This window comes from Oncorhynchus mykiss, chromosome 30 (assembly GCF_057628025.1).
Source record: "Oncorhynchus mykiss isolate SJ-2025 chromosome 30, ASM5762802v1, whole genome shotgun sequence".
NCBI lineage: Eukaryota > Metazoa > Chordata > Actinopteri > Salmoniformes > Salmonidae > Oncorhynchus > Oncorhynchus mykiss.
This window is the reverse complement of record NC_143051.1, coordinates 31,613,604-31,637,249: the sequence shown is the minus strand read 5'-3', so window position 1 is coordinate 31,637,249 and position 23,646 is coordinate 31,613,604. Positions and strand designations below refer to the sequence as shown.

The window sequence follows — 23,646 nt, the reverse complement described above, 5'->3', positions numbered from 1 at the left end:
GTTCATTTGAATGGTTTGCCCTTACCAAAAAGGCGTCCTCGTCTTAAACAATTGGAGGTGCATTGTGGGATATAACAAACATATGCTGACTTCGGATCAGTGAAATGCATGCTCAGTTAATGCTTTTGCCTGAGCGTTTGCTCTACGAACTGGTTCTGGATCAGTTAACCAATTCTTCACCCGGAAATGTATCTCGAGGTTCATTTCGAAGCAGACAGCTGTAACCAACCTCAGCTGAGCTGAACATTTGTCAACAATAGGTTAATTTGACCAAACGAAGTGAAGCGTTACCTGGTATAAGAGACCTTTACCGAATATAATTCGGCCTTTGTGTATTTTTCAAGCTGCCATCATTAGCATTTTAGAACATTGTCAAAATGAATGTGACACTTGCTGTCAAGCAGTATATATCCAAAATGATAGAAAACAGCGGACCAGGGATGAAGGTTCTGCTCATGGATAAAGAGACGGTAAGTAATTGTAGCTAGAATGGTTACAATGTAGTAGTTCTAACGATGTAACGTTACAGTGGTTACAATGTATCAGGTTACTTTTGTTGATATCCATTGTCTATCAGAGACAGACACGTTGAAGGGACATAACCTTGAGTTATTCGACAATTCCTGGGAAATGTTAATAATATAGATAGGAGAACCAAGATGTGTTGATAATGTAATATTGTCTGCATCTATTCCCATTGGAAGTTGCATAGGAAAAAGATCAGAGAGGTGGATACACAAATGTGGATAGGCCTGCATCATTTGGACTCAAGACCATATTCAGGACTGTAACCTTTCAGCTGTCACAACCAGTGATGGAAGGAAAATATTGAATCTCATTCATCTCTCAGCAAAATCTCTGGCTCAGGTAAAAAGGAATGTACTGCACCACATGCCTATTTGTTTGTGTTTGTCTCATCAGACCAGCATCGTCAGTGTGGTCTACACTCAATCTGAGATACTACAGAAGGAGGTCTACCTGTTCGAAAGAATCGACTCGCAGAATCGAGACAACATGAAGCACCTCAAAGCCATCTGCTTCCTCAGGCCAACCAAGGTGCCCCAGTCACTGTATACACATTGTAGCCAGCCTTTGCTCTGCATTAAAGGTCCAATTCATCTGTTTTTATCTCTATATCAAATCATATCTGGGAAACAACTAAGTCACTTTCTATGATTGTTTTCATTTAAAATTGTAAAAAAAATAAACAAATAGCTTCTTGGCGATTTCACCATGGAAGGCCAAAACAGACTCAGGCGGTCTTTTCAAACAGCTCTTACACTAAAAGGGATAATCTTTTTCACAAATTCACAGTATTATTCCAACCTCATAGTGTGGAAATATATATTAAACACAGGGGGAATCATGTTTTTGACTGCACCAGGCCTTTAAGACTTTTGCCTACACATTCTGTATCTACTGGATTGTGTCCATCCATAACTGTATAAATGCATATTTCAACTGCTTTATTGTACCTATACCAAATGTACACTCCATATTGCATTGCATCCATACACTGTGCACTATTTGGAGGCAAAATACTTTAGTCGTGCTCAATTTTGGATTTGTATGACACCCCTGACTTTCTCTCTGCCCTCATTACAGGAGAATGTGGAAAATCTGATACAGGAGCTCCGGCGACCCAAGTACAGTGTCTACTTCATCTGTAAGGATTTCTGCACTGTTGTTCAAATCATATGGTTCAATGTTCTGATTCTTGTGAACGTTTTTAGATAGTCCTTGTTATCTGTATTTGATCTAAGATCTTATGTCTCTGGATCATTTATATGTTTTAGACCTATAGACTCAAAATTGATTGCCCATGCATCAACAGCGAATTATGACAACTCAGTAATTTCATGGTGACGGCAATTGCCCATACAGAAAAAATAATATATTGACAAGTTTTTTAACAACATGTACAGTGCCTTTTTGGAAAGTATTCAGACCCCTTGACCTTTTCCACATTTTGTTAGGTTACAGCCTTATTTTCCCCCCTCATCAATCTACAAACAATACACCATAATGACAAAACAAATACAGGCTTTATACATTTTTGCAAATTTGTAAAAAAATAAATATAAAAAAAAAAAAGGTTAAAAAATAAATATATATTACATTTACATAAGTATTCAGATTCTTTACTCAGTACTTTGTTGAAGCACCTTTGGCAACAATTACAGCCTTTAGTCTTCTTGGGTATGACGCTACAAGCTCGGCACACCTGTATTTGGGGACTTTATCCCATTATTCTCTGCAGATCCTCTCAAGCTCTGTCAGGTTGGATGGGGATCGTTGCTGCAAAGCTATTTTCAGGTCTCTCCAGAGATGTTCGGTTGGGTTCAAGTCCGGGCTCTGGCTGGGTCACTCAAGGACATTCAGAGACTTGTTCTGAAGCCACTCCTGCATTGTCTTGGCTGTGTGCTTAGGGTCGTTGTCCTGTTGGAAGGTGAACCTTCGCCCCAGTCTGAGGTCTTGAGAGCTCTGGAGCAGGTTTTCATCAAGGATCTCTCTGTACTTTGCTCAGTTCATTTTTGCTTTGATCCTGACTAGTTTCCCAATCGCTGCCGCTGAAAACCATCCCCACAGTATGATGATGCCAGCACCATGCTTGACCGTAGGTATGGTGCTAGGTTTCCTCCAGATGTGACGCTTGGCATTGGGGCCAAAGAGTTCAATCTTGGTTTCATTAGATCAGAGTATCTTGTTTCTCATGGTCTGAGAGTCCTTTAGGTGCCTTTTGGCAAACTCCAAGCGGGCTGTCATGTGCGTTTTACTGAGGAGTGGCTTCTGTCTGGTCACTCTAACATAAAGGCCTGATTGGTGGAGTGCTGCAGAGATGGTTGTCCTTCTGTAAGGTTCTTCCATCCCCACTGAGGAACTCTAGAGTTATGTCAGAGTGACCTATGGGTTCTTGGTCACCTCCCTGACCAAGGCCCTTCTCCCCCGACTGCTCAGTTTGGCTGGGCGGCCAGCTCTGGGAAAAGTCTTGGTGGTTCCAAACTTCCACTTAGGAATGGGCCACTGTGTTCTTGGGGACCTTCAATGCTGCAGACATTTTTGGTACCCTTCCCCAGATCTGTGCCTCGATACAATCCTCTCTCGAGGCTCTACGGACAATTCCTTCTACCTCAAGGCTTGGTTTTTGCTGTGACGTGCACTGTCAACTGTGGGGCCTTATATAGACAGGTGTGTGTGCCTTTCCAAATCCAAAACATCTCAAGGATGATCAATGGAAACAGGATACACCTGAGCTCAATTTCGAGTCTCATAGCAAAGGGTCTGAATACTTATGTAAATAAGGTATTTATGTTCTTTATATTTAATACGTTTGAAGATGTCCATAAATGAAGATGTCCATAAATGATCCCCAACCAAATTTACTGAGCCTGAGCAATTTTGACAAAAATTGTGATTGACAGCTCGGGAAAATAGATTTACATACATTCTACATTCAAGTGTCATTTCGAAACACCTCAATTATTTTTTACTATGTTTCATAATTGGCAGGTAGCCTATACCTCAAAAGCTGCAGAATTTATTTTCAACTACAACTCAATGATCCAACTTTTGCTTGCAAAACGCCATTTTGGTACTTTAGCATTAGGTTCCCAGAGGTCAATAGATACTCAACATTATCATTGAGGTAGAGAGGGTTGTGAGGTGTGAATGTGTATTTTTTTTCAACTATATGTACATGTATTTTATTTATTTATATATTTGATCAATACATTTCCCAAATATATTCAGATTTTATCGAAATATATTCTAATATATTTTTCCGTATGGGTGACATCCTCCTCATAATCCTTTTTAGACTTCAGCAACGTCATCAGTAAGAGTGAGATAAAAGCCCTGGCCGAGGCGGATGAACAGGAGGTGGTCGCAGAAGTGCAGGTAAGTTAACACTAAGGGCAGTACTGTAGGACAGGAACCATGCTTTAGGTACCCAACTTTTATTTTTTACTATTCTGGACTTTTATTTGTATATTTTTTGGGGCAGAATGATGCTCCATAGGTTTAACCTACTTGTCCTAAATCTAAATGTTGTATCATTTCTAGTTAGAACCCCTTCACGCTACATATAGTCTTGTAATAGTAGAAATGAGTATGAGATATCTTTTGACATTTTAAACTGGAAATTAATAGGTTCTCTCATATGACTGCAGGAGTTCTATGGAGACTTCATTGCTGTGAACCCACACCTTTTCTCCCTCAACCTCAGTGGTGTGGCAAGGGTAAGACATGCAAATAGGCCATGACGCTTTAGATATGTGACAGTTTATAAAGTGAACCATTATTCATCTGCATTGATTTTAGATTAACGTTTTCTATTTGTCTCTGCGTATGTCATATTCCCTCTGTATTTTGGATCTATTTACAGAGTGCATTCATATCTCATTGTGTGTGTGTGTATTGCAGGGTCGTAGCTGGGAGCCAACTCTCCTGCCACGTACCACCCAGGGTCTGACCTCGGTGCTGCTGGCCCTGAAAAAATGTCCCATGATCCGCTACCAGCTGTCCTCAGACATGGCCAAGCGACTGGGAGAGAGCGTAAAGGTGACTAATATCACATGCACACCTATCACACGCACATACACACACACGCAATCTCACTACCCATCTCCTCCCCCAGCAAATAATCACCAAGGAGTATGAGCTGTTTGACTTCAGGAAGACAGAGGTGCCTCCTCTCCTGCTCATCTTGGACCGCAGCGATGACGCCATCACCCCACTACTCAACCAGGTCAGAACTAAGAGTCAGAGTGATGACTCCATCACCCCACGACTCAACCATGTCAAAATTAAGAGTCAGGGTTGTATTCAGTATGCACAACAGAAGTAAATGCTCCAAAACTAAGTGAAACTAAGTATTATCTGAATTTTTTGGGGGAACTAGTAGAAAATCATTTCTAAGATAATCTACTTAGATAATATATGTTTGGTATACATGTTTTCTAGCCAGGGACCAGACTGAATGTTTTATCAGCCGGGAACCCAGGCTACATTATTACAAAAGATAGGCAATGACCAGGTCATTATAGTCATACTATGTACAGACAGTATATTCACATCATTCTGACGTGTACTGCAGCCTCTGATCACTTGGGGGCAGCAGAGTCTTGTACTTACATTTACCAAGCCTGCAACCTGCACTGTAAACTAGGTCATGTACTCATGGCCCTTTGTGTCACAGCTAATGAACCAATCTTTAGCTCATTAGACAAGCTAATCAATTGGTTAAACTACATATACTCTTCATCGCTGAAGGAATTTAGAGATGACATTAACTTTATTTAATTGTAGGTTTCATTGTTTTGGTTTCATTGTTTGTTTCCCTGCTCCATCTAGTGGACGTACCAGGCCATGGTGCACGAGCTGCTTGGCCTCAACAACAACCGCATTGACCTGTCAAGAGTCCCAGGGATCAGCAAGGACCTGAAGGAGGTGGTGCTGTCTGCAGAGAACGATGAGTTCTATGCCAATGTGAGTCTCTAGGCCTGGTTCCAATTCTTTGGCTTTGAAATGGTCCCATTGGGCCAGCTGGCTGGTAGCCTAGAGCAGGGTTATACAAATTTTATTTTCTTAATGTTGGACATAAATGATTGTAAAAACACCAGTATTATAGCACCAAGCGATTTTTAATTTTTGAAATCTGTTCCAAACTATTCCCATGCATAATAGATAAATATGTGATCATGTACAAATGTAAGCAAGATTTGAAATTATTATGTTTCCGTCAAATGTTATATCTATTTGGGCTTCTTGCAGGACAATTTGCAGTCTACACATTTTTTGTAATTTATTCCGGCCCCCTGACCATCCGCTCAAGAATAAATCGTCTGTGGCTTTTTATTTTTTTATTTAACCTTTATTTAACCAGGTAGGCTAGTTGAGAACAAGTTATCATTTACAACTGCGACCTGGCCAAGATAAAGCATAGCAGTGTGAACAGACAGCAACACAGAGTTACAAATGGAGTAAACAATAAACAAATCAATAACACAGTCAATTTTTGTTTTATATATATATATATATATATATATATATATATATATATATATATATATATATATATATATATATATATAAATAAATAAATAAAAGTCTATATACATTGTGTGCAAAAGGCATGAGGAGGTAGGCGAATAATTACAATTTAGCAGTTTAACACTGGAGTGATAAATGATCAGATGGTCATATGCAGGTTGAGATACTGGTGTGCAAAAGAGCAGAAAAGTAAATAAATAAAAACAGTATGGGGATGAGGTAGGTAAATTGGGTGGGCTATTTACCGATGGACTATGTACAGCTGCAGCAATCGGTTAGCTGCTCAGATAGCAGATGTTTAAAGTTGGTGAGGGAGATAAAAGTCTCCAACTTCAACGATTTTTGCAATTCGTTCCAGTCACAGGCAGCAGAGAACTGGAAGGAAAGGCGGCCAAATGAGGTGTTGGCTTTAGGGATGATCAGTGAGATACACCTGCTGGAGCGTGTGCTACGGGTGGGTGTTGCCATCGTGACCAGTGAACTGAGATAAGGCGGAGCTTTACCTAGCATGGACTTGTAGATGACCTGGAGCCAGTGGGTCTGGCGACGAATATGTAGTGAGGGCCAGCCGACTAGAGCATACAGGTTGCAGTGGTGGGTGGTATAAGGTGCTTTAGTAACAAAACGGTTGGCCCTGTGATAAACTGCATCCAGTTTGCTGAGTAGAGTATTGGAAGCCATTTTGTAGATGACATCCCCGAAGTCGAGGATTGGTAAGATAGTCAGTTTTACTAGGGTAAGTTTGGCGGCATGAGTGAAGGAGGCTTTGTTGCGAAATAGAAAGCCGATTCTAGATTTGATTTTGGATTGGAGATGTTTGAAAAGGAAGGAGAGTTTACAGTCTAGCCAGACACCTAGGTACTTATAGATGTCCACATATTCTAGGTCGGAACCATCCTGGGTGGTGATGCTAGTCGGGCGTGCGGGTGCAGGCAGGTAACGGTTGAAAAGCATACATTTGGTTTTACTAGCGTTTAAGAGCAGTTGGAGGCCACAGAAGGAGTGTTGTATGGCATTGAAGCTCGTTTGGAGGTTAGATAGCACAGTGTCCAAGGAAGGGCCAGAAGTATACAGAATGGTGTCATCTGCATAGAGGTGGATCAGGGAATCGCCCGCAGCAAGAGCAACATCTGATATATACAGAGAAAAGAGTTGGCCCGAGAATTGAACCCTGTGGCACCTCCATAGAGACTGCCAGAGGACCGGACAACATGCCATCCGATTTGACACACTGAACTCTGTCTGCAAAGTAGTTGGAGAACCAGGCAAGGCAGTCATTAGAAAAACCGAGGCTACTGAGTCTGCCGATAAGAATATGGTGATTGACAGAGTTGAAAGCCTTGGCTAGGTCGATGAAGACGACTGCACAGTACTGTCTTTTATCGATGGCAGTTATGATATCGTTTAGTACCTTTAGCGTGGCTGAGGTGCACCCGTGACCGTCTCGGAAAGCAGAGAAGGTGCGGTGGAAATCGAGATGGTCAGTGATCTGTTTGTTGAAGTGGCTTTCAAAGACCTTAGATAGGCAGGGCAGGATGGATATAGGTCTGTAACAGTTTGGGTCCAGGGTGTCTCCCCCTTTGAAGAGGGGGATGACCGTGGCAGCTTTCCAGTCCTTGGGGATCTCAGACGATATGAGAGGTTGAACAGGCTGGTAATAGGGGTTGCGACAATGGCGGCGGATAGTTTCAGAAATAGAGGGTCCAGATTGTCAAGCCCAGCTGATTTGTACGGGTCCAGGTTTTGCAGCTCTTTCAGAACATCTGCTATCTGGATTTGGGGAGGCTTGGGCGAGTAGCTGCGGGGGAGGGGGGGGGGGGGGGGGGGGGTGGAGCTGTTGGCCGAGGTTGGAGTAGCCAGGAGGAAGACATGGCCAGCCGTTGAGAAATGCTTGTTGAAGTTTTCGATTATCATGGATTTATCGGTAGTGACCGTGTTACCTAGCCTCAGTGCAGTGGGCAGCTGGGAGGAGGTGCTCTTGTTCTCCATGGACTTTACAGTGTCCCAGAACTTTTTGGAGTTAGAGCTACAGGATGCAAATTTCTGCTTGAAAAAGCTGGCCTTTGCTTTCCTGACTGACTGCGTGTATTGGTTCCTGACTTCCCTGAACAGTTGCATATTGCGGGGACTATTCGATGCTATTGCAGTCCGCCACAGAATGTTTTTGTGCTGGTCGAGGGCAGTCAGGTCTGGAGTGAACCAGGGGCTATATCTGTTCTTAGTTCTGCATTTTTGGAACGGAGCATGCTTATCTAAGATGGTGAGGAAGTTACTTTTAAAGAATGACCAGGCATCCTCAACTGACGGGATGAGGTCAATATCCTTCCAGGATACCCGGGCCAGGTCGATTAGAAAGGCCTGCTCTTAGTAGTGTTTTAGGGATCGTTTGACAGTGATTAGGGGTGGTCGTTTGACTGCGGACCCGTAGCGGATACAGGCAATGAGGCAGTGGTCGCTGAGATCCTGATTGAAGACAGCGAAGGTGTTTTTGGAGGGCCAGTTGGTCAGGATAACGTCTATGAGGGTGCCCTTGTTTACAGATTTAGGGTTGTACCTGGTGGGTTCCTTGATGATTTGTGTGAGATTGAGGGCATCTAGCTTAGATTGTAGGACTGTTTGGGTATGGACCTGGAAAGTATGACGTTACTTTGCAGGCTATCTCTGCAGTAGACTGCAACTCCTCCCCCTTTGGCAGTTCTATCTTGACGGAAAATGTTATAGTTGGGTATGGAAATCTCAGAATTTTTGGTGGCCTTCTTAAGCCAGGATTCAGACACAGCAAGGACATCAGGGTTGGCAGAGTGTGCTAAAGCAGTGAGTAAAACAAACTTAGGGAGGAGGCTTCTGATGTTGACATGCATGAAACCAAGGCTTTTTCGATCACAGAAGTCAACAAATGAGGGTGCCTGGGGACATGCAGGACCTGGGTTTACCTCTACATCACCTGCGGAACAGAGGAGGAGTAGAATGGGGGTGCGGCTAAAGTCTATCAAAACTGGTCGCCTAGAGTGTTGGGGAAAAATAATAAAAGGAGCAAATTTCTGGGCGTGGTAGAATATATTCAGGGCATAATGCGCAGACAGGGGTATGGTGGGGTGCGGGTACAGCGGAGGTAAGCCCAGGCACTGGGTGATGATAAGAGAGGTTGTATCTCTGGACATGCTGGTTGTAATGGGTGAGGTTACCGCATGTGTGGGAGATGGGACAAAGGAGGTATCAGAGGTATAAAGAGTGGAACTAGGGGGTCCATTGTAAACTAAAACAATGATAACTAACCTGAACAACAGTATACAAGGCATATTGACATTTGAGAGAGACATACAGCGAGGCATAAAGTAATCACAGGTGTTGATTGAGAGAGCTAGCTAAAACAACAGGTGAGACAAAAACAGCTAATCAGCTAACACGACAACAGCAGGTAAAATGGCGATGACTAGGCAGAGAGGGTCGGATTAACTACACACAGAGCCTGAGTTCGCGGCTGGGGCCGACAGATAAAAAATAAATAAACAGAATGGAGTACTGTGATTAATGGACAGTCCAGTAGGCATCAGCTATGTAGCCAAATTATCGTAGTGTCCAGGGGGCAGCAGTAGATGGAACAGGGGAGCCCCACTATGCCACCGACACAGCGTTTAAAGTTAGTAGCGTCTGCTCCGGCTTAATCTAGCTGATGATCCCTTGCCTAAAGGTTAGGAACGCTAGCCAGCAAACCTCTTTAAGAAGACTCGGAATGAAAAAAATGGCAGAATGTGTAGCGGCCGGTCAATGGGGAAGTTTAAGAATTCCGACAGGGCCAGATGTTGGCTAACAACTTCCAATTCACTCTCACATTCTGTTATTCAGAATCTGTACCTGAACTTTGGAGAGATTGGCACAAACATCAAGAACCTGATGGAGGACTTTCAGAAGAAGAAGCCCAAGGAGCAACAGAAGCTGGAGTCCATCTCTGATATGAAGGTGAGACCTGGGCACTGTTGTCCCACAAGAACTCAATTTCCCAGCATGTCCTGTAGCAGTTGTAGCTGTAGCATTTAGAACCACTAATACTTCTCAGCCACATTGGTTAATAACCACTCGGAATGAGATAAATTATGTCTTAATTCCAATAATGATACAAACTACAAATAATAATTGCTGCAAGTTTAAGAAATCATTCTGTTTTCTTCTTTTTAATCATTCCCTCTGTTTTTCTCTGCAGGCGTTTGTAGACAACTACCCCCAGTTCAAAAAGATGTCGGGTACAGTGTCGAAGCACGTGACTGTGGTGGGCGAGCTGTCTCGCCTGGTGAGCGAGAGGCAGCTGATGGAGGTGTCAGAGCTGGAGCAGGAGCTGGCCTGCCAGAATGACCACTCAAGTGCATCACAGGTAAGACTCTGCTCTGGAGTTAAACGGATATTTTGGGATTTTGGCAATGAGGTCCTTCATTTACTTCCTCAGTTATTTCTCTGTGTCCAGTATGAAGGAAGTTAGAGTTAGGTTTGCATGCTAGCAGATACCCATAGATTTCCAGACATTGCACTAATGCTAGTTAGCGTTGGCTTGAGAAACTACCTCTAACTTCCTTCATAATGGACACAGAGACAAAAATGGTATCCACAAGTTCATCTGACTCTGGGGGAGTGGATAAAGGGCCTCATTGACAGAATCCTGAAGTATCCCTTAGTATTCACTTTGTTACGTTACAGCCTTATTTTAAAATGGATTAAATTGTTTTTTTTACTCATCTACACACAATACCCAGTAATGACAAATCAACACCAGGTTTTTAGAAATGTATTAAGAATTCAACATTGATATGACATTTCCATATGTATTCAGACTTTGTTGAAGCACCTTTGGCAGCGATTACAGTCTTCTTGGGTATGATGCTACAAGCTTGGCACACCTGTATTTGGGGAGTTTTTTTCCATTCTTCTCTGCAGATCCTCTCAAGCTCTGTCAGGTTGGATGGGGAGCGTCACTGCACAGCTATTTTCAGGTCTCCAGATATGTTCGATCGGGTTAATGTCCGGGCTCTGGCTGGGCCACTCAAGGACATTCAGAGACTTATCCCAAAGCCACTCCTGCGTTGTCTCGGCTGATGTCCTTTTGTAAGGTGAACCTTCACCCCAACCTGGGCCTGGTTTCCTCCAGACGTGATGCTTGGCATTCCGGCCAAAGAGTTAAATCTTGGATTCATCAGACCAGAAAATCTTGTTTCTCATGGTCTGAGAGTCTTTAGGTGCCTTTTGGCAAACTCCAAGCGGGCTATCATGTGAGCTCTGTCAGAGTGACCATTGGGTTCTTGATCACCTCCCTTACCAAGGCCCTTCTCAGTTCAGTTCAGTTTGGCTGGGCGGCCAGCTCAATGAAGAGTCTTGGTGGTTCCAAACTTATTCAATTTAAGAATGAATGAGGCAACTGTGTTCTTGGGGACCTTCAATGTTCCAGAAATGTTTTGGTACCCTTCCCCAGATCTATGCATCGACACAATCCTGTCTCTGAGCTTTATTGACAATTCCTTCGACCTCATGGCTGGGTTTTTGCTCTGACATGCACTGTCAACTGTGGGACCTAATATAGACAGGTGTGTTCCTTTCCAAATCATGTCCAATCAATTGAATTTACCACAGGTGGACTCCAATCAAGTTGTAGAAATATCTCAAGGATGATAAATGGAAACAGGATGCATCTGAGCTCAATTTCGAGTCTCGTAGCAATGGGTCTGAATACCTATGTAAATAAGGTATTTCTGTTATTCATTTTTAATAAATTTGCTAACATTTCTAAAAACCTGTTTTTGCTTTGTCATTATGGGGTATTGTGTGTAGATGAGGAAAAACAATAATTTAAACAATTTTAGAATAAGGCTATAACGTAACAAAATTGGAAAAAGTCAAGGGGTCTGAATACTTTCCGAATGCACTGTATTTTATTTTTCAATTTACCTGTAGGAAACATTTCTGTTATTACCAATTGAGTTTCCTGAATTGGCTGTTGAAATGAATCAACACTACAACCCTGCTCTGCACTGACTTGGTGCCAGAGACGGACTAGAATCACACTACTAGATTCTGTATGTAGATGAAACGCATGTCAAATATGAACCAGGCAGAGACTAGACACTGACCAGACACAGGCCTGAAATAGACATGACATGTGGTAGACCGGTAGACAAAGAGCAGGCACCAGACCGAACTGCCCAGTATGTAAATGTAGGGGTCCTATCACTGTCAACAATGAACATGTGACATCACATGTTTTTTTCTGGAGGGTGCTTACAGCTCAATGCTTTATTATACCATAACACACACAGTTCACATAAAAGCATAAAAAAATACAAAATGTTCCCTGTTTGTTGAAGAAGAATACAGCCTACTGCTGTATTGTATATTGACTTGGCCACTTGTAATAATAAGTGACTTTCAGAAAACAATAAAACACTGCACATAGAAATCATAGTGAAGTGTTATTGAAAATAAATCATTTAAGTCTGTATTAAAGGCTATGGAAATTATAGTCCCTGTTGTTCTGCAGAACGTGCGTCGGCTGCTGCAGAACCCGCGGGTGAGCGAGATGGACGCGGTTCGCCTGGTGATGCTGTACGCACTGCGCTACGAGAGACACAGTAGCAGCATCCTGCCGGGCCTCATGGAGGAGCTCAACAGGAAGGGCGTGTCAGAGAAGCATTGCAGGGTAAGGGAACATTCTATACTGTACCACTACCTGGCCCTTGTCAATATGAGGACTGTATACTACCTGGCCCTTGGCAATATGAGGACTGTATACTACCTGGCCCTTGGAAATATGAGGACTGTATACTACCTGGCCCTTGGCAATATGAGGACTGAATACTGTTGTTGTACCTGTCTATATATTATGTGGAGGATGTTATTATTTTGGGATTTGTCAATGCCTCTGAGGATAAATAAATATACGTTCAACTCAACAATGTACAATACAGTATGTTTAATGTATCTGTCTCACCAATCTAGGTGAAAACCAGGTTAGAAGAATCAACGTATGCCTGTTTATCCTGTTTAATCTTTTACCTCAGATGGTAACGTCCATGGTGGAGTATGGAGGGAAGAGGGTGAGAGGAAGTGACCTCGTCAACCCCCAAGATGCAGTCGCCATCACCAAACAGTTCTTCAAGGGGCTGAAGGTACACCGTTCTCTCCACAATTTAGACAGATACTAGCTGGAGTTGTGTGTCCATCTATCCATCCTCGATCAGTTTCTAATAAAAAACCTTTGTTTTGTGTGTGTGCGTGCGTGTCTCCAGGGAGTTGAGAATGTGTACACGCAGCATGCACCGTTACTGCAGGAGACCTTGGACCAGCTGATTAAGGGGCGGCTGAAGGACAGTCATTTCCCCTACTTAGGACCCAGCTCCCTTAGAGACAGGTAGAGTGACACACACACACACTTAGACACAACCTCAGACCCTACACCTGTATAGCCAAACACACACACTGTTACTGATGCATGTGTTACTGATACGTAAAAACACATATTCTGTGTGTATGAGCACAGATAGGCTTACGGTTCATCACCATTATTGGATTACCCCAACCAGATGATAGCCTATCAGGGGTAACCATGTATTTCCTCTTCAGGCCACAGGATATCATAGTCTTTGTCATCGGAGGGGCCACCTATGAGGAGGCACTGGCGATCTATAACCTGAACCGCACCGTGCCTGGGGTTCGGATCGTACTGGGCGGCACCACCATCCACAACACCAAGAGGTCAGAATCATCAACCACACCTCGTGACCTTTTCGCCTCAGTCAAATTACATCCAGACATAGCCATTAGACATCCATTATTTGATACCAGGTCAACACATATGATAAAAATGGCTTAACCCCTTAGTCAATGTTCCCGCCCTGCGGAAATCTAATTAGCATAATAAAAACATCCCTGTTAAAATACATCTTTGTAAGATAGAGATATCTGTATTTTGCATGGGATGCGTTGCAATCCACTGCATCCGCCAATCTGCGGCATCCGCATCTGCCAATCTGCGGCATCTGCGGTGGAAGGTGGCTGAGCTACAGAGGTGTTTGTCAGACCATGAGACATCCTGAAAATCGGTCTTCTCTTTTTTTTTTTTTTTTTTTTTTGAATTTTAGCCTTTTTTCTCCCCAATTTCGTGGTATCCAATTGTTTGTTTTTTTAGTAGCTACTATCTTGTCTCATCGCTACAACTCCCGTACGGGCTCGGGAGAGACGAAGGTTGAAAGTCATGCGTCCTCCGATACACAACCCAACCAAGCCGCACTGCTTCTTAACACAGCGCCATCCAACCCGGAAGCCAGGCGCACCAATGTGTCGGAGGAAACACCGTGCACCTGGCAACCTTTGGTTAGCGCGCACTGCGCCCGGCCTGCCACAGGAGTCGCTGGTGCACGATCAGACAAGGATTTCCCTACCGGCCAGACCCTCCCTAACCTGGACGACGCTAGGCCAATTGTGCGTCGCCCCACGAACTTCCCGGTCGCGGCCGGTTACGACAGAGCCTGGGCGCGAACCTAGAGTCTCTGCTGGCGCTGCAGTACAGCGCCCTTAAACACTGCGCCACGGTCTTCCATCGGTCTTCTCAAGAATACTTCTGTAGCGTCTGAATGGTTTGGCCTAACTAATATGACCACTCAATGGACAGATGAGACTCTCCCAAATACGATGGTGTTCTCCGTTTTGCTCTACGACCCCACAAGCGTCACGGGACTCGTCTGAAGTTGGTACCTACAATCTGCTAACGTCTGTAGCATCCGAACAGTTTGGGCTACACACAAATATGACCCCTCTATGGAACGGGGAGACTCTCATAAATGTCAATTTCGTTTTGCTTTGTTCTAGGACGTCGACAAGACTAATCTGAAGGTAGCACGGTACCAGATAAATATTAATGGAAGTATAAACTGAGTGTACAGAAAATATTGAGTTGCACCCCCTCTTTGCCCTCAGAACAGCCTCAATTCGCCAGAGCATGGACTCTACAAGGTGTCAAGTGTTCCGCTGGGATGCTGGCCCATGTTGACTCCAGTGCTTCCTACAATGTCAAGTTTGCTGGATGTCTTTTGGGTGGTGGACCATTCTTGATACACACAGGAATCTGTTCAGCGTGAAAAACCCAGCAGCGTTGCAGTTCTTGACACAAACCGGTGCGCCTGGCACCTACTGCCATACCCTATTCAAAGGCACTTCAATATTTTGTCTTGCCCATTCACCCTCTGAATGGCACACACACAGAATACATTTCTCAATTGTCTCAGGACTTCAAAATAGTAATTTTAACCTGTTTCCTCCCCTTCATCTACACTGATTGAAGTGGATTTAATAAGTGACATCAATAAGGGATCATAGCTTTCACCTGGTCAGTCTGTCATGGACGATCCCTTATTGATGTCACTTAAATCCACTTCAGTCAGTGTAGATGAAGGGGAGGAAACAGGTTAAATAAGTGTGTGCATAATGTTTTGTACACTCAGTGTATATGGAAGTAGTTTAGTGCCAATTTCTTTGTTAAATATGTGTAAAAAATATATATATATAATAATTCCCTGATCTTACTAATAGCACTCAGATATAGGACAGAGAATTTAAAATGAACTTCCTTTTTATTAAATTTTTTTACAATATTTTTTTCCCATGTATGAATCTGTTATTCAATGCATTTCTGTGGGCTAATGGCATTAAGGCCAAATTCAGAGTTTCATCAGATATATATACAGTACCAGTCAAAGGTTTGGACACACCTACTCATTCCAGTTGTTTTTTTGTTGTTGTGAAGAATCAACAACAAGTGGGACACAATCATGAAGTAGAACGACATTTATTGGATATTTCAAACTTTTTTTAACAAATCAAAAACTGAAAAATTGGGCGTGCAAAATTATTCAGCCCCCTTAAATTAATACTTTGTAGCGCCACCTTTTGCTGCGATTACAGCTGTAAGTCGCTTGGGGTATGTCTCTATCAGTTTTGCACATCGAGAGACTGACATTTTTTCCCATTCCTCCTTGCAAAACAGCTCGAGCTCAGTGAGGTTGGATGGAGAGCATTTGTGAACAGCAGTTTTCAGTTCTTTCCACAGATTCTCGATTGGATTCAGGTCTGGACTTTGACTTGGCCATTCTAACACCTGGATATGTTTATTTTTGAACCATTCCATTGTAGATTTTGCTTTATGTTTTGGATCATTGTCTTGTTGGAAGACAAATCTCCGTCCCAGTCTCAGGTCTTTTGCAGACTCCATCAGGTTTTCTTCCAGAATGGTCCTGTATTTGGCTCCATCCATCTTCCCATCAAGTTTAACCATCTTCCCTGTCCCTGCTGAAGAAAAGCAGGCCCAAACCATGATGCTGCCACCACCATGTTTGACAGTGGGGATGGTGTGTTCAGCGGTGTTGCTTTTACGCCAAACATAACGTTTTGCATTGTTGCCAAAAAGTTCAATTTTGGTTTCATCTGACCAGAGCACCTTCTTCCACATGTTTAGTGTGTCTCCCAGGTGGCTTGTGGCAAACTTTAAACAACACTTTTTATGGATATCTTTAAGAAATGGCTTTCTTCTTGCCACTCTTCCATAAAGGCCAGATTTGTGCAATTTACGACTGATTGTTGTCCTATGGACAGAGTCTCCCACCTCAGCTGTAGATCTCTGCAGTTTATCCAGAGTGATCATGGGCCTCTTGGCTGCATCTCTGATCAGTCTTCTCCTTGTATGAGCTGAAAGTTTAGAGGGACGGCCAGGTCTTGGTAGATTTGCAGTGGTCTGATACTCCTTCCATTTCAATATTATTGCTTGCACAGTGCTCCTTGGGATGTTTAAAGCTTGGGAAATCTTTTTGTATCCAAATCCGGCTTTAAACTTCTTCACAACAGTATCTCGGACCTGCCTGGTGTGTTCATTGTTCTTCATGATGCTCTCTGCGCTTTTAACGGACCTCTGAGACTATCACAGTGCAGGTGCATTTATACGGAGACTTGATTACACACAGGTGGATTGTATTTATCATCATTAGTCATTTAGGTCAACATTGGATCATTCAGAGATCCTCACTGAACTTCTGGAGAGAGTTTGTTGCACTGAAAGTAAAGGGGCTGAATAATTTTGCACGCCCAATTTTTCAGTTTTTGATTTGTTAAAAAAGTTTGAAATATCCAACAAATGTCGTTCCACTTCATGATTGTGTCCCACTTGTTGTTGATTCTTCACAAAAAATACAGTTTTATATCTTTATGTTTGAAGCCTGAAATGTGGCAAAAGGTCGCAAAGTTCAAGGGGGCCGAATACTTTCGCAAGGCACTGTATTTGTTTCTTGAACTGTGAGGCATTTACTTGGGCTGAAATTTCTGAAGCTGGTAACTCTAGTGAACTTATCCTCTGCAGCAGAGGTAACTCTGGGTCTTCCTTTTCTGTGGCGGTCCTCATGAGAGCCAGTTTCATCATAGCACTTGATGGTTTTTGCGACTGCACTTGAAGAAACTTTCAAAGTTCTTGAAATTTTTCGGATAGACAGACCTTCATGTCTTAAAGGAGTGATGGACTGTCGTTTCTCTTTGTTTATTTGAGCGGTTGCTGCTGGAAAATAATGTTTGCTTTCCCCAATTTGTGATTGAGGGGAATTCCTTCTTATGACGTGAATATCGACTCGGGGTCACCTGGGAGTCAGTGTTCTGGTAGTCAGTGTTCTGTTCTGTACGTACAGTGTAGGCCACATTTGAATGTAATCTTTTGTAATGACTTCACTAATGTTCAAGTTTCGGCATTTCAGTTTTTGTTAAATTTACTGAAATAACTTCAATGTTAAAGGGGAATTTTACTCGATAACCATTTCACTCATTAAAATGTTGTTTTTTGAGTAAAATGTCCCTTTCTGTAACTTTGTAACTTTTCTACTCATGGGGGCGGCAGGTAGTCTAGTGGTTAGAGCGTTGGACTAGTAACCGTAAGGTTGCAAGATCAAATCCCCGAGCTGACAAGGTACAAATCTGTCTTTCTGCCCCTGAACAAGGCAGTTAACCCACTGTTCCTAGGCAGTCATTGAAAATAAGAATTTGTTCTTAACTGACTTGCCTAGTTAAATAAAGGTAAAATAAAAATGGGGGTAAACTTTTTAGATGACGACTAAGGATATTAGTTGTGTTCTGTATGGTTTACTATGTCCATGTTATCCCTTGGTTGCAATGGAGTCGCCTGAAGGGTAATTCAACTTGCATTCCTCTTAGTTGTTCTTTGTGTTGTGCGACGATGTAGAATCAAGGCCCTTTCTCTGAAAAGCAGTTCTTTCTTGACTCTCTCTCTATTTCTCTCTGACTGTTTTTGCTGAATGAAGGTTCTCTCTACACACAGCCTCTCTCAGCCTCTCCCCCTCTCCCTTTACCTCTCTTGCAACATCTCTCTCCCTCTATCTTTCTCTTTTTATCTCTCTGTCTGACTGGCTGTGTTGGCTGAATAAATAATTGTATACATCTATATATCTTTCTCTCTCAGGCTGAGCTGAATAGAACATTGTGTGATTACGTAACACGGTGGTGCTCAGGAGATGCGTCCGTGCTCTTTTTGTGATGCCCCTTCTGACACTCCTGTGTGGGATCGCCCCTCTTCTCTTTCATCACGGGGTCTGGACACACACACACACACACACAGATGTCAAACCATACATTTTTCTCCCGGTTATATGACAACTTAGTGGTCCTCGTCAACTGTTGATGAAATTCCAACTCGAGCAGGGTGAGATTGACCAGGTGTTACCTGAGAAGTGATTTAGCTAAGAGAGACCAACGTTCCCTGTTTGCAGTGCTATTACATCACCCGGGTTCCTAAGCAGCACCTACTGTATGTGCTGAGTGATGATGCTCCTTGGCCCCGTTTTTCACATTTTATCGCGGAGCGCTTGCTGATGCCCCTCAGGTGAAGTGTCTCCCACACCGGTTTATGTAAAACCGTCTTAAACTTTCCACTTCTGGGAGTTCAACTTCCAACTGTCTTTCTCTGGTCCTGAGGCGTTTTGTGTTGTACTGCAGCAGTCACTGTTGTGCTGTTAAGGTCATGGGTGCACCTGTGTTGTGAGGTTTCTTTTTTTAGCGTGCCGTTGCTGTCCCATTCTAGTGAAATGCTGATTCTCGCTGTATAGGAGTTTACATTTTAGTGTCGTGACATTCTCTGTTTTGCCTGTCACAAGCAGGCTTGTTTATATAAGCGGATGTTGACATAGTGTCAAGTGTTCATATTTCACATCTATGCTGCTAGCTGTATTTTCATTACGTTTTAGAGATGTAAAACATTCTGCCAGTTTTATAGTTTAGCTCTGAGGGCAGATTCTAGGTATGCAAGATAGATGCTATCTAGATACCGTCTCCTGCCGATGTGACATTGAGTAAGGCACTTAACCCATAGGTTGCAGAGGGGGTGGCTGGCCCTGGCTTCTAACTCTTCTGTGTGTTTGTGTGTGTTGCTTGGGAGGTTTGTTTCAAGCGAAAAAAAGTCCATGATCTGAAAATAGCAATGCACATTAATTTTTCTTTTATTCATTTTTTATTTAACTAGGCAAGTCGGTTAAGAACAAATTCTTATGTATAATGACGGCCAAACCCGGGCGACGCTTGGCCAATTTGTGCACCGCCCTATGGGACTTCCAATCACGGCCGGCTGTGATACAGCCTGGATTCGAACCAGGGTGTCTGTAGTGACACCTCAAGCACTGAGATACTGTACCTTTGACCGCTGCGCCACAAGTAGTCTTCTTCTGACATCTACATACACGTTATTTAATAACCCTTTAATGGCTGTGACGGCACGTCCCATGCTTTTTTTTAGCTCATAGCCGCAGTGTGTGGTACATTTGAACCATGATCTACCCCTTCACCCAGAGGCACTGTAAGCCAATATGAATGGGGCTCTTAAATGCGTCTTTTAAGCTTCTTCCCCCCTTTTGTACTGCATGAGTCACTCGCTGCCCATAGGTACTCACGAGCTGTTTCATGATAATGCTCCCTGCAACCAGCCACACAAAGACACAATAAACACATTTGGGGGATTTGTCCAGGCCACCCTGTACTGCTGTGTGCTGCCCCACTGGGCCAAAAGCTGGAGATATATGCCTCCAATAAAGGACCAGTACCATCGTCACTGCAGGGGTCAGTATCTCCCTTTGAAACCAGGACTGGTATTGAATTATAATATGGCTGATTGAATGATACCACGTTGCACTCTTGTGCCGTTTGAACTTTAACCTCAGGATACATTTTTTTTTTAATGTGTAGATGGGTGGATAGTAGGTTATCTGACCTAGGTCCTAGACAATGTGTTTAGTCACTCGTTGATATAGGCTAGTTGCCCAGAGCAGGCTGTGTTAATGGAAACCCACTGAGAACAGATGAATATTGGCAAATGTCACGCTGGTATCCCTGATATATCACTGCAATACTTTGAAATTACTGCTCTGTCAAAAGTCAAAATGACGGTCTTTCATTGGCAGAGGACTGTAAGAGAGACAAGACGGCTGCTCTTTAGAGCCTTGCCTTTCAGAGTGAGAAGAAGCCTAAATGTCTCTCGTGTCGTTTGCAATCACACCCTAAAATGTCTTGGCTTGATCAGCTAAAAGAAATAGGTATTTTGACATTTCTCTAGTGGGTCTTTTTTGTGTGTTTTTTTTGGGCCATGTCTCAGCCATATCCTTTGTTTACAGACCGGAACCCTAGTGACACACACTGACACTGTGTGTGTGTCTGTCAGTGTCACAGGGCTGGGACTGAGGTAATCGTGTCTGTCATATTGGCTTCTGTTTTTAGATGAAAATGTATTTTGAGAGTCACAGAGATGTTGATGTACTGCTCATGCTTCTCTCAGCTCGTGAGGAACTAACGGAATGATATGTTCCTTTTCTGCCCTCTCGCACAGCTTCCTGGAGGAGGTGACATTGACGGCGGGTGCAGGCCAGGCCGAGAGGCTGCAGAGGGCGGGTGGTCATCCAAACAGACGCTGAATGTTTGACGTCACCCCCCCACACACACACACACACTCTCACGATATCTTGTGTCCGTTCCTTATTGGTATCACTAGCCCATGCTTTAGTTCATGAAGGTGTCCCACTAAAAACATTCCAGTGTGTTCAGCTGTCACCACCACACTGCTGGACTCTTTATCAACCCCTTAAAAACTTGTTGTAACTGGGGCAATTAACTCCAACCAAATGAACATGTAACTCAATTAGACAGTCAGGTTACCTAACCCTGGGAACTAAAACGATCTGTTCCCCCACTTAACTAGGTTACCGAGTGGCTGACTTGTGACTGGACGGAACACTCTCAATGTTAGTGTCTAACATTTGAACCTATTGCAATGTCACATTTCCTCTTAAATTGAAGTAGAAAACTCCAGTCTTATATTAGACCTTATTTAATTACTGAAAACAGAAGTGACACGACCTTTGAGTCTTGTTTATCTTAAAAGTGAATATATATGGGCCCAAAAATGTCAAACATTTCTCTCTAAGATTACAATATGTACCGTGTATGTTTTTCTTCTTTGCCTATGTACATTTCCACATGCTATGTACATGTTGTTCAAACATACTGATTTTGAAATGAGTGTGAATATTTTAAAGAAAATACCAATAAAGAGTGAAATGTTGTGTCCCTCATTTATCTTTGGGATTGTACAAATTTCCTGTTATGGTGTAATCGATTTTCCTTTCCATCACCCATTTCTTGTGGCAGTTGATGGAAATGGCCCTGACTGTTTTGATTTCATTCATATGTAGTGTTATTGTGCACAACTTTCTCCCTTAGATCAATAATGATAACCTAATCCTGTTCCCCCATCCAATTCCATTATGCTAAGCCACACGCTCTCTGAACATCTTATGAGAAATGCCCCTCTGTTGTACTTTTTGTTTTTACAGTATTTCCTGCACCGTGTTTCTGCTATGACATGAAAGTACAGATTGTAAACTGTATCTACTGTTGGATGTGTTTGGTCTTTGATTGTGGGTTAGTATGATTGCTCTGGTTCAACACCCCCCCCCCCCCCCCCCCACCCCACCCCACAACAAACAACCCAAACATGTTTGGCAGCCAATGTTTGGCAGTTGTTTCTTTGCCAAGTGCCTACCTCCACTGCCAGCCACATGGGCCACAGATATTCAGCCTGCCTCACTATAAAACCTCTCCAAACCCCCCCCCCCCCCCCCCATCACCATCCCCAAATCAGATCCTCTAATCCTCCACAACAACAACCAGCATTGCTTGGGTTATGTTCATAAGTAATACAGCAGAAAGCGTTTTCAACGGGGAACGGAAATGTGCATGTCTTATTGTACTCTCCCTGTTTGAATCCATTTCATTCATTTTAATACCAAATAAACCAGAGCCTGTTCACCATTACACAGTAGCAACTGCACAGTCCGGGTGCATCCCCTGGAGATTCTGACTGTGTGTTCTGAGAGATCTGGGGATCAGGAAAAGGCTCAGAGTGTGTGCTCTGAGCAGCTTAATTCAGAATATTTACACAACACTGCTTTTTCTTATTTGAGGTTAAAAAAATGTGGTGTTCAGTTGTTTCAGTTTATTTAGAGGCTAAGTAGATGGGAATATGACTACTAGGAATGTCGCCCCAGGATGTCTCTAATTTGCCAACAACTTCCATCTGAACCCAAGAGACATGAGTCGTACGACAGGATAATTTGCCCAATTTGTGTTTGTAATGACTAAGGTGAATGTGATGGAGTCAGTCTGACTCAGATATGTACAGCATTTGTCTCTTCTCATTTGTGTATCTGTATATTGAGGAGGGGAGAGGGAACATGCACAGCTGAAAATAGTCAAGAAATAGACGACAACTACAGTCGTTGCCAAAAGTTTTGAGAATGACACTTCTATTCATTTTCACAAAGTTTGCTGCTTCAGTGTCTATATATTTTTGTCAGATGTTACTATGGAATACTGAAGTATAATTACAAGCATTTCATAAGTGTCAAAGGCTTTTATTGACAATTACATGAAGTTGATGCAAAGAGTCAATATTTGCAGTGTTGATCCTTTTTCAAGACCTCTGCAATCCGCCCTGGCATGCTGTCACTTAACTTCTGGGCCACATCCTGACTGATGGCAGCCCATTCTTGCATAATCAATGCTTGGAGTTAGTCTGAATATGTGGGTTTTTGCTTGTCCACCTGCCTCTTGAGGATTGAACACAAGTTCTCAATGGGATTAAGGTCTGGGGAGTTTCCTGGCCATGGACCCAAAATATCAATATTTTGTTCCCTGAGCCACTTAGTTATCACTTTTGCCTTATGGCAAGGTGTTCCAACATGCTGAAAAGGCATTGTTCGTCACCAAACTGTTCCTGGATGGTTATGAGAAGTTGCTCTCTGAGGGTGTGTTGGTACCATTCTTTATTCATTGCTGTGTTCTTAGGCAAAATTGTGAGTGAGCCCACTCCCTTGGCTGAGAAGCAACCCCACACATGGTCTCAGGATGCTCTACTGTTGGCATGACACAGGACTGATGGTAGCGTTCACCTTGTCTTCTCTGGACAAGCTTTTTTCCGGATGCCCCAAACAATCGGAAAGGGGATTCATCAGAGAAAATGACTTTACC

The 23,646-nt window shown here is 43.1% G+C and overlaps 1 protein-coding gene across 1 annotated transcript; it reads left to right on the top strand.

Annotated features, from left to right (window-relative positions):
* Positions 1-170: 170 nt before the first annotated feature.
* Positions 171-21,689, top strand: LOC110488294 (vacuolar protein sorting-associated protein 45). Its single transcript, XM_021560464.3, has 15 exons — positions 171-470; positions 922-1,056; positions 1,606-1,666; positions 3,818-3,897; positions 4,170-4,238; positions 4,423-4,560; positions 4,637-4,747; positions 5,353-5,487; positions 9,898-10,011; positions 10,253-10,420; positions 12,572-12,730; positions 13,092-13,199; positions 13,320-13,441; positions 13,654-13,785; positions 20,948-21,689. Exons 1-15 carry the CDS (start codon positions 378-380, stop codon positions 21,030-21,032), a joined length of 1,710 nt encoding a protein of 569 aa, XP_021416139.1. The 5' UTR covers positions 171-377; the 3' UTR covers positions 21,033-21,689.
* Positions 21,690-23,646: the final 1,957 nt, after the last annotated feature.

Coding starts and splice junctions, on each gene's coding strand:
- LOC110488294 (XM_021560464.3), top strand. CDS start 378: ATGAATGTGACACTTGCTGTCAAGCAGTATATATCCAAAATGATAGAA. Junction 5,488..9,897: donor ACGATGAGTTCTATGCCAAT/GTGAGTCTCTAG, acceptor TCTGTTATTCAG/AATCTGTACCTGAACTTTGG. Junction 13,786..20,947: donor ACCATCCACAACACCAAGAG/GTCAGAATCATC, acceptor CCTCTCGCACAG/CTTCCTGGAGGAGGTGACAT.